The sequence below is a fragment of the Tachysurus vachellii genome, chromosome 11 (assembly GCF_030014155.1).
Source record: "Tachysurus vachellii isolate PV-2020 chromosome 11, HZAU_Pvac_v1, whole genome shotgun sequence".
Taxonomy (NCBI): Eukaryota; Metazoa; Chordata; class Actinopteri; order Siluriformes; family Bagridae; genus Tachysurus; species Tachysurus vachellii.
Window position 1 is genome coordinate 13696308 of NC_083470.1, and position 15751 is coordinate 13712058.

Here is a 15751-nt window from a genome sequence, read left to right on the forward strand (position 1 = left end):
GTAGTTAGTTCTCCAAGATGTTTGGAACATCCTTCCTCATGAATTCCTTCAAAAACTGAGTGCAAGTGTACCTAGAAGAACTGATGCTGTTTTGCAGGTAAGGGTGTTCACGTCAAATATTGATTTGATTTGGATTTCTCTTCTGTTCATTTACTTTCCATGTTGTTAGTAGATTAAAAGTAAACTATAGACACTTCTATTTTTTAAAATCATTCTCACTTTACAGCATTTTTCACACCTGCACAGTACTGTGTGTACATAAATACATATTTATTTATATATACAGTGTAAAAGTATTCACCCCTTTGCCCTTTTTTTTTTTTTTTTTTGCATTACAACCTGGAATTTAAATGATTTTCATTTGGCTTTTGTGTAGTGGATTTATACAAAATACTCCAAGCTGATGGAAGTGAAATGAAATATAAAAAGAATTTTTTTTTTTAAAAAAACATTTACATGTGTTGGGATGGTTGAGTCTGACTTAAAGACTGCTGAAAGGAGTTGAAGCAGTTGTGCCTGGAAGAATGGGCAGAACTCCCAGTGGCCAGATATGTCAAGCTCATAGAGACACATCCAAAGAGTCACATCCAAAGAGACTGCAACTGTAATTGCTGCAAAATGTGGCTCTACAAATTATTAACTTTGAGGGGGTGAATAGTTATGCACACCCAAGTTTTCAGGTTTTTTGGTCTTATTTTTTGTTTGCTACACAATAAACACTTTGCATCTCAGAAACTGTAAGCATGTAAATCAAATATAAATCCTTTGAAAATCAATCCATTTAAATTCCAGGTTGTAGTGCAACAAAATAGGAAAAAGGCAAAGGGGTAAATACATTTAAGGAATATTACATTAAGGAACAAATTAAATTTTTTAGAATATTAAATATAGAATAGAATTTAATTTAATTCTACTGAAAGAACAATAGAAATATCAAGTCAATATGCAGCATTAGTAAGCCTACTTGAACACACATGAACATGAAGGGAAGACAGATCCGTCTGGGGAAATAAAATTTGGCACGACGCTGATAGTAGCAAGCTAGACAAATAATGCTGGAGGTCTGTCTAAAACACACTAGAGTTAAAATGCTTACTGATGGAGAAAGGCTGTTCTCGGTTATGATCCTTCAGCATGCTGCTTGTGCAGTTCTTTGCTGTGAGATTACAAGCTGTATACAGACGTTCTGTATATCTTTGCGAACGATTCTTGCAACCTCAAAGACAGATGAAGTGCCACACAGTTTGGGGAAACATTTTCAGCTTCTCTGCTTTCCCTCTAGCCCTTACCATGCCTGCTTATTTTGATGTGTGTCTCCAAGCTCTCCTTGTCTTCTCATCCTGACGTGAGCTACTCCAAGGGAGTGTCGGGGAAGAGGGGAGAGGAAATAATGAAACACCTCTGCTCTTTGCCTTGTTATCTTCTGCGGTTTTATTGATATAAACCATTTCGTGGTTTACCGTCACCCTATTGATGTGTAAAAGATATCAAATTAAATATTGTTCACCCCTAGTCACTACCTGTTTTCCCTAATTTTTTTGAGAATTTCTAGAGTTATAGCCACTTGGTTCCTATTTTAAAACAAACAAAAATATAATTTTGAGATGAGGCAATGCCTGCTTGAGTTGAGAGAGAGTGGTATTTTCTTACACAGATAGCAAACACAAAACTAAAAAGAACCTCTTTCCTTGAATTTTCAGATATATTTCTAAATATTTTGTGTCCCCCTTTTTTTAACATACTGGTCTTTGGATACCCAAACCCACTGCAATGTATAGTACAACTATTCACATCCCAAGAACTGCTAAATAAATCATTTTGTAATTGCAGCTCCTGTGACTTACATTTCCAGTGAGAATGATATACATGACATCCATGTAAGAGGGTGTAAATATTTCAGTAACTGGATTTACTAACTGAGTTATAGATGAGGCCAGGATAATGCTCGGTGCCCTGTGTGTTCCTGTGGATCTCACTTTTCTAAGCAATGAAAAATGTGTCTGAAATCATACATACAATCTAACTACAGTACAGAATATAGTATTGTAGTACATTAAAGCACACAACGGGTCAGAATGTGGTCTGTGCGAGCGTATTTACCACTTAAATCCACTAGGACTCCTAATAATAATGTTCATTCATTCATTCATCTTCTACCGCTTATCCGAACTACCTCGGGTCACGGGGAGCCTGTGCCTATCTCAGGCGTCATCGGGCATCAAGACAGGATACACCCTGGACGGAGTGTCAACCCATCACAGGGCACACACACACTCATTCACGCACGCAATCACACACTAGGGACAATTTTCCAGAGATGCCAATCAACCTACCATGCATGTCTTTGGACCGGGGGAGGAAACCGGAGTACCCGGAGGAAACCCCCGAGGCACGGGGAGAACATGCAAACTCCACACACACAAGGTGGAGGCGGGAATCGAACCCCGACCCTGGAGGTGTGAGGCGAACGTGCTAACCACTAAGCCACCGTGCCCCCATAATAATAATGTTAATAATAATAATAATAATAATAATAACTGCAAGCAGCAATACCGGGGTCAAGCCAATCAGATGCGCTCAGAACATGTCGCTGATGAACCATACCAAGTTTCGTAGTGATATGGCATTGCATTCGTAAAATACTGAACTTAACGTGAAAATTCAAAATGGCCGACACACAAAATGGCCGTCCAAAAACCGTTTGGTATCGTTTGACTCAGCATGCCTCAAGGAGTCTAACAACACCTCCTTCATGATTTTAGACTCAAGTTTGCAGTAGCTACTGTATAAGCGAAAATAGCTGTTTTTAAAATCTCGTGGCCACTAGGTGGCGCTGTCACGAAACGTTGCATGCACCCTCAGGTCATGACTATAATGACATATACCAAGTTTCGTGTCGACACGCATAAGTTTTGCGAAGATACGGCCTCACGTCCGTTTTGGCGTGCTTGCCACCATGTATGTTGCCACGGTTTACAAGAACGCATTGGTCTATCAAAAAGCTTTTGATAACTTTTGTCTCGGGTGTCTCTAGATGCTACATACCAAAGGACACGCAAATCGGACAAACGGTCTAGGAGGAGTTCGAAAAAGTAGGTTTTATGGAAAATTCAAACTGGCGGAAAGATATTCGTGACAGAAATGACGTCATATGGTGCATTCGAATCGGCATGAGCAAAGGATCCAAAATATGCAAGAACAAGACACAAAAAGACACAGCAAGACAAGACACAAGAGACAAGACACAAGTTTTTAGAGTCACAAACTGCTGGAACCAAATTCCTTGTGTTTGTCAACACACTTGGCCAATAAATCTGATTCTGATTCTAAGACACAACAGACAAGAAGACAAGACACAATAAGACAAGACACAAGAAGACACAAGAAGACAACACACAAGAAGACACAACAAGACAAGAAGACAAGACACAAGACGACAAGACACAAGAAGACAATACACAACAAGACGTGTGTGTGTCTGTGTGTGTGTCTGTGTGTGAGTGTGTCTGTGTGTGAGTGTGTCTGTGTGTGAGTGTGAAGTAGAAAATATACAGATGGTACATACAATACAGAAGAGAAAAATAGAGGACACAAAACCATGTCAATGGACTTGAGAATATGAATAAAAAGAAGTGAAAAGATAAGTTTTCAGATTAGTTTTGAAATCCTGTAAAGACACCAGGTCTCGAATGCTCTGGGGAGAGAATTCCAGAGGCTGGGAGCCGCAATACAGAAGGCTCTACCACCAAAAGATTTCAGCCTATAACGAGGAACCTCTAATAAATTAGAGTCAGAGAACCTAAGTTCACGGGCAGTGGTATATGTGTGAACGAGATCTGTGATATACTGTGGACAGGCGCGATGGAGAGCTTTAAATGTAGTGAGGAGAACTTTATATTGAATGCGGAAACTAATTGGGAGCCAATGAAAACTGTATAAGATGGGGGTTATGTGGGAGGATTTCTTTGTGTGTGTTAGCACTCTTGCTGCCGAATTCTGGATAAAATGTCTCATGTTTGTCAACCATCACTTCACATAAATCATTGTAAGGGTTAGGTGTACTATATGGCCAAAAAAGTATATGGACAACTTTAATTACAGTCTTAGTCTACAATGGGGAAACTCAGATAATTCTGAGAAAATTGAGAAACCAATCATTTGGTTATATATCAGCAAACATTCAATGCATGTTGTGGATTTTTTTTTTTTTACAACAAGAAAATAACTTAACATGAATGATTATTGTATCAAAATAAAAGTAAAATAAATACGTATGTACGTATGAACCTGTTGTTGACCACGTTTCATGTTCTGTCTGAAGACAAAGCATGTGAACATGACATACTCGTGATTACCACTTCAGGTGTGGGAAGTAGGAGAACTCGGTTAGCATAAGAAAGTGGGATAAATATGGATTAGATGCCACTTTTACTGCTATAACATCATACACACTTTTGGGAAGTGTGTATGCTGTTCCAATAGATTTGAGCATGGCTTTGAGGATTTGCTCTTTCAACCACAAGAACATTAGTAAGGTTGAGGTCTGATGTCAGTCTGCATTTCTAGTCATTCAAATAGCGTTTACTGGGTTTGAGGTCAGAGCTTCAACCAAACATGTCAACCCATGTCTTTAATGTCTTCACTAATGGTTCACTAGGTTCCACTAAATTCACAGCATACATAAATTCATATTCATAAAACATATTTTGTGTTTACGTGTGTGTCAGTCAGTGTGTGTCTCAGTGTGTGTATATGTCAGTCAGTGTGTCTGTGTGTGTCAGTGTGTGTATCAGTCAGTGTGTCTGTCAGACAGTGTGTGTGTGTGTGTGTGTGTGTCTGTCTGTGTGTGAGACAGTCAGTGTGTCAGTGTCAGACAGTGTGTGTGTGTGTGTGTGTGTATACAGTGCCACCTATATATCTATATGTGCAAAGGGGAAAAATAAGTGTATGTATGTGAAGTGGCTTGGTGATAATTGGGAACATACCTAAACTTTTAGTGAGTATTAGCTTATTATTTGAGTGTAAATAGGCTGATACACGGGATTACTTTATGTAATATTCCTACCGAGTCACTTAAACCTTTAAATCCTTTCAGAATGTTTCCTATTTCAAACATTTCTCTCATCCACACGGCAAAGACGTCATGTGACTGAGCGACATGTGACCGCTAAACAGGAAGTAAATACGTCGACTGCAAAAGGTCCAGTTCCAAACGGCTCTTTTATTCCTATATAAGTGCACTACATAGGGTGTGAAATAACAACATCTTTGTGTAGTGCGTTAAATATCCAAAAGAGCCGCATTTGGGATCGAACCTGCGTTTCCTAGTTAGTCAGGTGAAAACATTGGTCGTCAATATAAAGATTAATAAGACATGAGCATGGCTTTAAACGTCAAAGAAACACAGAGGTGAGTGAGATTAGGATTTTAAATATGAGAAGTGCTGTTATTATTGTTGGTGTCCTGATGTTAGCTGATGTTAGCATGCGCTAGTTAGCTATAGGGATCTAGAGCACTGAATAATGAGCACTGAAGGGGATAAAAATAGCTCTTTGCATATATTTTGATATGATAAATAAAGAGAGAGATTTTCAGATTATTTTTAAGATCTAGATTAAACACCAAAGTGCAATGAGATTAGAAAACTCTTATTTTCTTTAGCAATGTGCAAAAATACAGAAAAATGGAACACAGTTTTCTTCTTGTTTTGGTTTTTCCCCTCATTTCTGTCCACAGTATCAAAGAGGCAGTAACGCTTATCAACTCTATAGAGGTCAACAAACTGTCCAGACTTCTCTCTCGCATTCTTCAGAAACTTCATCTTAAGGTATAAATCCCCTAAAACTAATAAACCTGTTTGGTCATTGGTCATGTTCCGTGATGACGTCACGGGGGGACCTTTCTGGCATAGCTGCAATGTTTAATATCAAAGGAATAACACAGACTTTAAATGTACATGTAGACTGTCCCTTATTTTTATTTATTTATGTATTGGTGTATTTATTTATTTATTATTTATTTTGGTGTATAAATATAATGAAAATCCGTAAGATTCCAGTGTTTAATGACCCAATGTCTTGTTTTGTGTCTCAGGGCGAGCGTTCCTTCAGTGATGATGAAGAGCAGAAGTTACAGACTGCTTTGGCTTTAGAGAAACAAGCCCTTCAGCTGGTGCTTGAGACATCCTCGTTCTTATTAGAACAGGTTGGTTTTTTTTTTTGTTTTTTTTTATTTATTTATTTATGAGATACGTCAGTTTGATAAGGTACCAGTGTTGGTCTGAACCCTGGCTCGTCATTGGATTTGATATGATAAGGTGCATCCATGAATGACAACTTGGCGAAAAGAATCTAACAAAAAGTTGGCTTGCTTCCTATGAGGATGGTTTGCATCAATAATATTAGTTGTATTGGTGCATGATGTGAAAAAAATGCTGTAAATTAAGTGGCTAAAAAAAATTAGTTGTTAATAGTTTAATCAATTAATGGAAAGTAAATAAACAGAATTGGAATCCAAATCAAATCAATATTTGGTGTGAACACATTACCAATTCTTGTACAGTTGCACAAAGTTTTTGCAAAAACTCACCTGGTAGGTTGTTCCAAACATCTTTGAGAACTAACTACAGATCTTCTGTGGATGTAGGCTGCCTCAAATCCTTCTGTCTCTTCATGTAAACCCAGACAGACTCGATGTTGACATCAGGGCTCTCTCACATCCAGGACTCCTTGTTGACTACTTATCCATGTTGAGGATAGTTGATGATAATGACATTGGTAGACACTCGTTATTGTACTGCTCTTCAGCCAAATATTTCAAATTTTTAAATATTTGATCAGTCCAGAGCACCTGTTGCCCCTATGTTTTCATGCCTAGTTGAGTCACTTAGTCTTGTTGCCATGTCAGAAATATGGCTTTTTGGCCACAATTCTTCCATGAAGATCACTTCTGGACCGACTTCTCTGGATAGTAGATGGGTATACCTGGGTCCCACTGGATTCTGACTGTTCTTTGCTAATGGCACTGCTGGACACTTCTGCTGCATGAAGTTTCCTTTGCAGACCACTGCATCTAAGCTCCTCAACATTGCCTGTTTTTTGTGCGTCTTCAAAATCGCTCGAACATGCTGTACATCTTGAAATGTTTCCCTGGGAGAGACCTGAGACCTAGAACTACCTTGTGTCTTGTTGCTGTGTTCAGTCTTGCTCTGGTGTATGACCTGTGACCTGAAACTGTCTTCCACAACCTCACCATAGTAGCAGAGTCTTTTCCTCACCCAGTGTTAAACCTCCTACACAGTTGTTTCTGTTTCACTTAATCACTGTGTTTCAACCTACATATTAAATGGATGATCATTAGCACTTGCTTGGTGTAATTGATTAATCATACACCTGAATCTGATCCTGCAAAAATCCCTGACTTTGTGCAAGTGTAAGAATTAATGCTGTTTTGAAGCCAAAGTGTAGTCCCATTAAATATTGATTTGATTTAGATTTTCTTCTGTTTGCTCACTTTGCATTCTGTAACCGAATAATAATAAACGATTATAAGATCTATTTTTAAAAGCATTCTTACTTTACAGCATTTCTTTACACCTGCCTAAAATCTTTGCACAGTAGTGTATGTATGAGTCCATTTTTCCTTGAAGTGTTTTCTAGCCTTTGAGCTGTTCAGTAATGATTTGTGCTACAGTTCAACATGGAATCTTTTCTTATCCTTACTTTTTACATAGAACTATAATGTTGTGGAAAAAGCATAGATTTTAAGTTTGTAGTTTAAAACCAGATAACAAACCCCAAAATATTTATGTAAACTTATTAACTTCCTCACAACCTTTTCATTCTGCATATTTATTCTTCAACAGCTTTATTCGTGTTATTCTGGTATATTTGTATGAACACGTATGAGATAAAAAAGATTTAAGAGGTGATTCTGAATGTTTGAATGGTACATGGTAGTAATTGATACATAGCAGGCACAAGTCCTGTTTATATTGTGTCTACGTAACAAGTGTGTGTCTTTTGTGTGTAGGCTGTGTATCACAATATTAAACCAGCATCTCTAAAGCAACAGCTTGAAAACCTCCACATTGCCCCAGACAAAGCCGAGGCATTTAGTCAAGCTTGGGCTACAGCTGGTCCAGATGTGGTAGAAAAGATTAGACAGACCATATTTGCCCCCAAAAAGGTAAGTTCCTTCTTTTTCCTGGGTTGGTATAGTTGAAATGATGAAATTGTTTTGCTATGTTACTTTTACTTCCATATATTGTGATTCAGCTAAAATCACAGACTGTGTGTTCTCAGCTTATTCCTACTGATATGATTACAACAGAAAATATCAGAAAAGTGACAGGGGTGTAGGCTGTTGTTTTTATTCTGTTAAAAGATAACATGGGACAGTTAACATTTGACCATACTTAGTAAAGTAAAGCTCTAGAATTATTACACATACAGAAAGGGTTTTCATCCGTGTGAGCACAAGTGTAGGAACAATGATGGCCTGTTACACCATGCAAATGAATAGTATAGGAAAATTATATTTATATATATATATATATATATATATATATAGATATATATAATAGTTTAAATATCTTTGGAGAACTTTGTAGGTGAGAGATTTTCCAATCTTGTGGCTTTTGTACGTCTTCGGCTGCTGTTTTAGTTCACTTTGGATGTAGGCTTGACTAAAGCGTTTGGTACAGTGGAGAAAGATTATAATAGATGTAATTGAAATAATTCATGGAAAGACGTAGAAGGGTTAGTGCATTGTGATGGCGGCTCTGTAGTAGCGTTTACACGGCATGGGACAAGTAATGGAATGTGTTTATGAGAAGTATGAACTTTATTTCCTGCAGATTAACAAAAGAATGTTAAGACTTATTTTTTTAATACATTATCCACACACATACTGTGAATGCTTCTGCTTTCAGTGCACTTATATTCTTTTTTAGACTTTTCATTCTATTCTGTATGGATTCAAAATAATATCTGACTTGCTGGTTGAATATTAATACCAATGCATTAAATATGCAGGCTATTCCATGAAATATCAATGTAGAACCCAGATTTTAGAGGCAGATGCATTGTGCATGAGACCTTGGTTGCTCATTATAGCTGACTTGAGTGAATTAGTGAGGTTAAATTCTTAATTCTGTGACTGAGTCAGAGCCACAGCTGGGTTACAGACCCGAACCTGCTCAGCCCTGTGCTTATATTTGGGTTCTGTAAAAGCTTTGAGTCAAAGGAAATGATGATGCATGTAGTAAGAGTTGTTTTTCTCTTTGCTAGCTGGAGCATATAGGCTGGCAGCTCAACCTTCAGATGGGCCAGTCATCACAGGCTAAGCAAAAAGAGCCTCACGCCGTGCTAGACCTGGGAATCAGAGAGGAAGATGATTCTGAGGTAAAGGCTTTATGCAGTTCGTCCATGTGTGGAGATGTTTGTGTCTCCGTGGTCTCTCCGGGGTAGCACATGGCTTTGAAATGGATGTAAATTTGGGTTCAGTCTGTCTTTACAAAAAAAAAAAAAGAACAAAGGCAAAACAGCTCATTAAAGGAACTGCCTGCTAGACATTGCTTCTGTGGATATAATTTTACCCTGAAAGAGGCTCCCTTTTTTTCTCTTTTAAATCCACAGCAATCTGAATTGCCAAGAACCAGAAGCAATCCAAGCCCACAGAGTAACAAAACATCTGGATAAACACACAATCCTCTGTTTTGCCCAAAGCAGCAACAGACCTTCTTAAGTTTCAGTAGATTTGAGGGCATTTTTATTCTTGGCTTCTTGTCCATAACCTTATTTTTTATTTCTTTTTTTGCTAGTGTTATTAGTGGCAATACAGCATAGTTAGCCACGGTGCCCTTGTGGTTGATGGGAATGCATAATGTACTACTGCTCTCTTTGGTTCTAATGTTGTATATAAACAGACTATTTTCCCCTTAAAATAGATCCACTTAGTATGACTCTGTTAGGAATTGATAGCTTTTAGCCTGGATCCAGACAACATGATCGAAACACAGGCTCGTTTCTCGGCTGCTCAGTTGGGGGCGCTGTTGGCACGCTGCAGAAATGAGAGTCTGTTCTCTAAGTATAAGCAAAAACCTGTCACATTCACTGGCAACTTCTTTTACTTCCAGTGGAGTTGTCGAGTTCAGACGAGATGGTAGAAATCATTCGGATTAAAAAGGCTTGTGTCGTGCATTTTAAATCTTGATGCATGTGTAAAAGGTAGAGCTGATGTTTTCTCAGCAAGAGAGTTGCAAAACTCTGTTTTTGCTTTGTTTGATCCTCGTTGTTTTTTCGGGTTACGGTTAGGCGAGTGGGTTTTCGAAAGCTGTCTGTTTCCTTTCGAAAAGGACTATAAATGATCTCCTGTAGACTGCAAATTGTAAACGCAAATGTCTTTGTACTACATGACACCAGATCAGACATATGAACATTTTACCAGTATGGCTTTCTGCCAGAGAGATGTCCATTTGAGGATGAGCTATAAAGACAGAAAGAAGCTCCGGAGATTTGAACATGGTTTAATGAGTGTTTTTGTTTTTCTTTTTGGAAAAATAACAAATTCTCGTGCTCCAGATGATAGATTAACGTTGGCAGCTACGCTGAAAAGCGTAATCTGTTCGCAATAATGTGAATGGAAAAGTGAGCACATTCATTAAAGCAGGCAAAGTTAGTGCATCATATTCAGCCACTGTGATGATTTTCAGAGATGGGGGACTCGAGTCATATGACTTGACTCGATTCAGACTTAAGTCCCAAATTTGAGACTTGAGACTTGCTTGACAAATATTAAAAAAGACTCAACTTGACATTCATGACTTGAGGCTTACTTGTGACTTGCACATGCGTGACTTACTCCCACCTCTGGTGATTTTGTACATTAATGATATTGAGGTATCATGACATTCATTTTATATGGTCATGTCACATGTCCAAAATAATGGTTCTAATATATTAAGATATACTTGATGTTGATGCGTTTTGTTAAGATTTAACGATGCTATTTTACCAGCTTTCGATTCTATAACATGCCTTAAATTGATCGTCTTTTTTTTCTGCCCAGACTCTGGTGTATATTAAAACGCTCACGTATTCCATGCATAAACGATTTTTCAACCAACAATAAACATTACCGTTGTTGAGTAAATCATCAGCGTACAGAAACCAAGCCAGAAGCAGGAGAGGTGGCCGTGGATGTCTGCGGATCGTTGGTCTTGGAAGAATTCACCTTAGATGGACAAAGTGCTTCAAGCCCCTTAGGCATGTTCGTCCATCTTTGTTAGTCTTGGCCTTGCTCTTATCGTGACCAGTTGACAGCTGGCTTCTGTTTAAAAGAATCAGGCTCTTTGATATTACTTTGAAGTTCTTAGGGTTCCTCCTGTTTCCCTTTTCTCTGATATAAAGCCCTGTGAATCTGCACGCTTCAAAACAAGAGCAGGATCTGTGAAAGGTACACCGACATGTCAGTGTGGATTTTTTTGGCTGGGGTTCAACGATGTATTTAGGTTAAACTAGTTGAAGACCACCATCTTTAACACAATACAATCTTTTGTCAAACTTTAATGCTGTATTCTCTAACAAACTCACTTATGCTTTTGAATTCAGTTAGTTTCATTTGATTTAAAATATCAGTCTTAATTTTTTTTTTCTTTTTTTTTTAAACCTCATCCCCAGTTGTAATTTTACAGGCTGCAGGATGCTGTAGTTACTTCCCTTGTTAACATCAAGGTGTTAACTAATTCTGCATACTCAGACACGTGCGACGTCGTTCCAAGCGTCGTTAGTTAGCTTAAATGATCTGGGTTCAGGCTCCGGAGCTGCAAGAAGCTTTGTTGGATTTCTCACTTGTGAAGGTGATAACCTCATTTATTATCACCTAGGAAAAAAAGGGAACACAATTAAACATCGGATTTCGAGCTGTGAAGAAATGCAAAGACGTATTTGTTGTAAACATTTGTTCTCGTTTCCCTCTTGCTCGATGTTAGTTGTAAACAGGGCAGTAGCTTTTTACACAAACAGAAAAGGGGGAATTGTACAAGTGACAACTCACACCACAAAGTTGTAATTGGTACCTTCTTAACATAATAATAGCTTGCCACGCACCTAACTAAAGTGAAAAGAAAAACGGATAGGAAGCTGTGGCTGCATGGGCCTCTGTTTGTTTAGGGATGCTTTGCTTTTTTTTTTTTTTTTTTTTTTTAAACATTTACTGTGTCTGTTTGCGTGGAGACAGAACGTTTTATCGTTTTGTTTATTACCACAGCAAAGTAACGAGTAGTCATGCATCTTTATTCTTGACTTCTTTGGCTTGCTCAGTTTATTGTAAAACAGCCCCGTGTTGATAAATGTTGGTGAATGAAAACATGGAACACTGCAAATTTTGTATGCACACTGATCATTATGCAGGGAAAACTAGATTTGGCCGCATGCTGATTCTCCCAATCAGTGAAGGCTCTTATTTGCCTGTATTGCTGCTCTGTTAGATGGGTAAATTAGTGCACTGTTGAAGCACATTGCTTTGATGAAAGGGTGGTTTGACACTCACTTGTTTATTTATTTGCATTCAACTGCATCTGGGCTTGTTTGGGGGGGAAAAAATGAAGCAGTGTGTTCTTTAGTGCAGTGTGTGAGTAAGAAATGTTTTGATCATCGTACGTAGTATTAGTGTATAAGCCCGAATATTTATTTATTTTTTTTTTGTTTTTTTTTCTGTTTTTTTTTCAAATTTTGGTTATAGGTTTTACTAGACCTAACATGAGCATGATGTTTAGATGTGCTGAAGATTGTCGTCATCATCATGACTCTTTCTGCTTACAGCATTTCTGGCAGTGTCATCATATATGTGGGGAAAAAAGAGAAACTGTCAAGAGTTGTTATAGTAGAATTTTGGAAAACATCCAAAAGTGACAAAAAAAAGTCTAAAACAGGTTTATAACAGAATTGAGGTTTTCTGCCAGTTATATACTTTGACATCTATTTTGAAGGAAACATACAATGAGGTCTATAGATATTTTAGCCATCTGCACACTTGGGTCTGGTTCAGCTGGTGTGAAGGGCTTTTTCTTCACTAGGGAACGACTTCTAGTGTTGTCCACTACAGTGCTCTTTAGTGCATTCTTTATTTTTAAAGAATGTAATGTTAGTGGATTTGACATGGTTGGTGGTTTTGGCTATCTCTCTGATTTTTGTTTTAGCTTAATAACGGCTTGTTTTACTGCCCTAGACAGCTCAATGGACTTCATATTGAGACTTAACAGCAACAGATTCCAATTTCAAATACCACACTTCAAATCAACACTAGACCTTGGATCTGCTTACTTGTAAGTGAAAAACTAAACAAATAGATGAAATGACAGTTCTTTTATATTTTTGGTTCCTTCAAATGTGTTTGGGGGGCAGGGACAACCAGGGAGGGGTATCAGAGGAGGGGGGTGCACATAGAAAGTAGTTCATTTGCCCTATTTCGAAGTAAATACACTTCAACTTGAAAATTCATTTTAAATTTTAACTTGGGTATGCTGTGGTAAAGCATCGAGACTTCTCAGCGTTCAGATATTTATGGACCTAACTATAAATATATTTTACAGTGGAAATCATTTTTATTTCAAACATTGGCTTTCTGCAAGTGCCAGATTTTTACTGACAAACTCTGGTAAATACAGTCAAGATTTTGAAAACCTTGCAGTTGTAAGTCCAAGTGTAATTTTTTTCATGATTTGAAGTTATGAGAGTTCCATTTCATGGAGAAATAGACATTGGACATTATGGATCTTTCAGTTTGTGATCAGATACCAACTCTATAAATGCCTGATGTGCACCAGCACCTTAACATTATCGGCAAAATAGAGAATAGCTCTTACACCCTTTGTACAGATGAGTTTAAAAAATGTTTTAAATAACCTTAGAAAACCTTACAAGATATGATTTATTCAGTAGTACAGACCTACCTGAATTAATCAGTGATTATTTCCCCGGCCATGTAAGTGTGAACTGTGAGCTGCCGTGCAATTAGTCAGCGATGAGACTCTTGTTTAAACGGTGCGAGTGACTTTCCCATCAGGTGATGAGAGACTCCATAAGCAGATTAGATTATAAATTTGGAGGTAGATGGGATTCTGTTTAGACAAACTGGAAATGAACCAGACTAAAATGAATAATAGAATTATCTGAATTGAATATTGAAAATGTCAACTTTTGACCATGTAAAGGATTTTCAAACATTTGGCATTGTGAGCACTGTTGGAAAGTGACGCTCTACTATTAGCCATTAATCTATTCAAACCCGTTGCATTTTACTTATCAAACACCAGGTACACCAAGTTGCCCCTGCTGGGCCCCTGAGAAAGTTGCCCCTGCTGGGCACCCTTAACTCTCAATTGCTCAGTTATTTTAATTAAGATATAAAATGTCTGACGCTCTGGATAAGGTTGCCTGCCAAATGCTATTAATGTGAGTGTAAAATCATGTTGCTGAAAATGGTCTTTCCTGATCTGGTCCCATCAATATACACTAAATGACCAAAGGTTTATAGACACCTAACTTAACCTAGTCACACACATATGAGTGGCTTCGCCAAACCGGTACCACAAAGTTGGAAGTGTGCAACTGTATAAAATGTCACATTACAATCTCCTCCACTGGAACTAAAAATGTTTTAGCATGACCGGGCCCCTGTGCGTAATGTGAGGTCCATGCCAACATGATTTACGAATGTTGAAGTGGAAGAACTTGGGAAACCAGCACAGAGTCTTGACTTCAAAACTGCTGAACACGTTTGTGATGAATTGAAACCGAACACAGCTTGAATGAAATCAGGAGACCTAATGCACAGTCAAGCAGACAGTGATTTTATCTCTGCAAGTCGCCAGTTGCTGAACTATTCAGTTGTCAGTTGCCATTCCTGCTACTGGTTCCCATAGTAATAACCTGTATCTGTGGGTGGAGCAACTCGCCTTCCACTTAAGAGCAAACCCTTTTTTGTTACTAAAATGAAAAAATCTAAAGGGAGATTTGGCATTTGTTTTATAAACTGTGTATACCAGTGTATACCTGCATCATATACGAGACGAAGGAGAAGCAGCGTGTGCTCTTTGCTACGGATCACACTGCTCTCTTCACTCCGTTGCTAGTTGCCACACTACGTCGCTGCGTATTTGCTTAATGTTAAGTCTACATCTAGCCAGACCTCTCATGTCTCCAGACGTTAGCTCACACTGAAAATAATTGTTCTACCATCACTTTTTTTTAATGTTACTCACTTGTATGTGTGAATATAGCATAATGCTTTTGTGGCTGAATGGCCAGACCAACAGAGCCACACTGCAAAACAGTGGAAAGTCCAGTTGAGTGGAGGAGCCACAAAGGGGTCTAAATGGGATGCTCAAAAAGTAGGTATGTATGTGTGATGGTCAGTTGCCTACCATTATAGTATATATCAGCAAGATATGGTGGAAGTTGAACCTGCAGGAGTGTCGCTAGTGTACTACTTACAGCCTTTCTAACAATAGTATTATCAACTTTTGATTAGTGAGATAGCAGGTGGAGGGGTGACGTTCTATTTTCTGCCACCGATCTGTCTCATTGGCTGACTGCATTGGATAGACATACCACTGTAGATGCTCTGATTATGCGAATGTTCTTCTTTCCCACAAGCTGTACAGTATAAAGGACGAGGCCCTCTAACTCTTAAGCTGTTGTAGTGTCGACATACCAGTGGGATCTAAAAGGGAGCCTAGGCGATCACC

The 15751-nt window shown here is 38.3% G+C and overlaps 1 protein-coding gene across 1 annotated transcript in view; it reads left to right on the forward strand.

Moving 5' to 3' along the window:
- The first annotated feature begins 5222 nt into the window (after positions 1–5222).
- The window catches only part of commd10 (COMM domain containing 10), a 34960-nt gene continuing 24431 nt past the window's right edge, over positions 5223–15751 (forward strand). Inside the window, exons 1-5 of the mRNA XM_060882191.1 lie at positions 5223–5409; positions 5737–5827; positions 6094–6204; positions 8032–8187; positions 9291–9404. Coding sequence (XP_060738174.1) covers positions 5375–5409; positions 5737–5827; positions 6094–6204; positions 8032–8187; positions 9291–9404 — 507 coding nt within the window. The 5' untranslated portion in view covers positions 5223–5374. The remainder of the gene's footprint in view (positions 5410–5736; positions 5828–6093; positions 6205–8031; positions 8188–9290; positions 9405–15751) is intronic.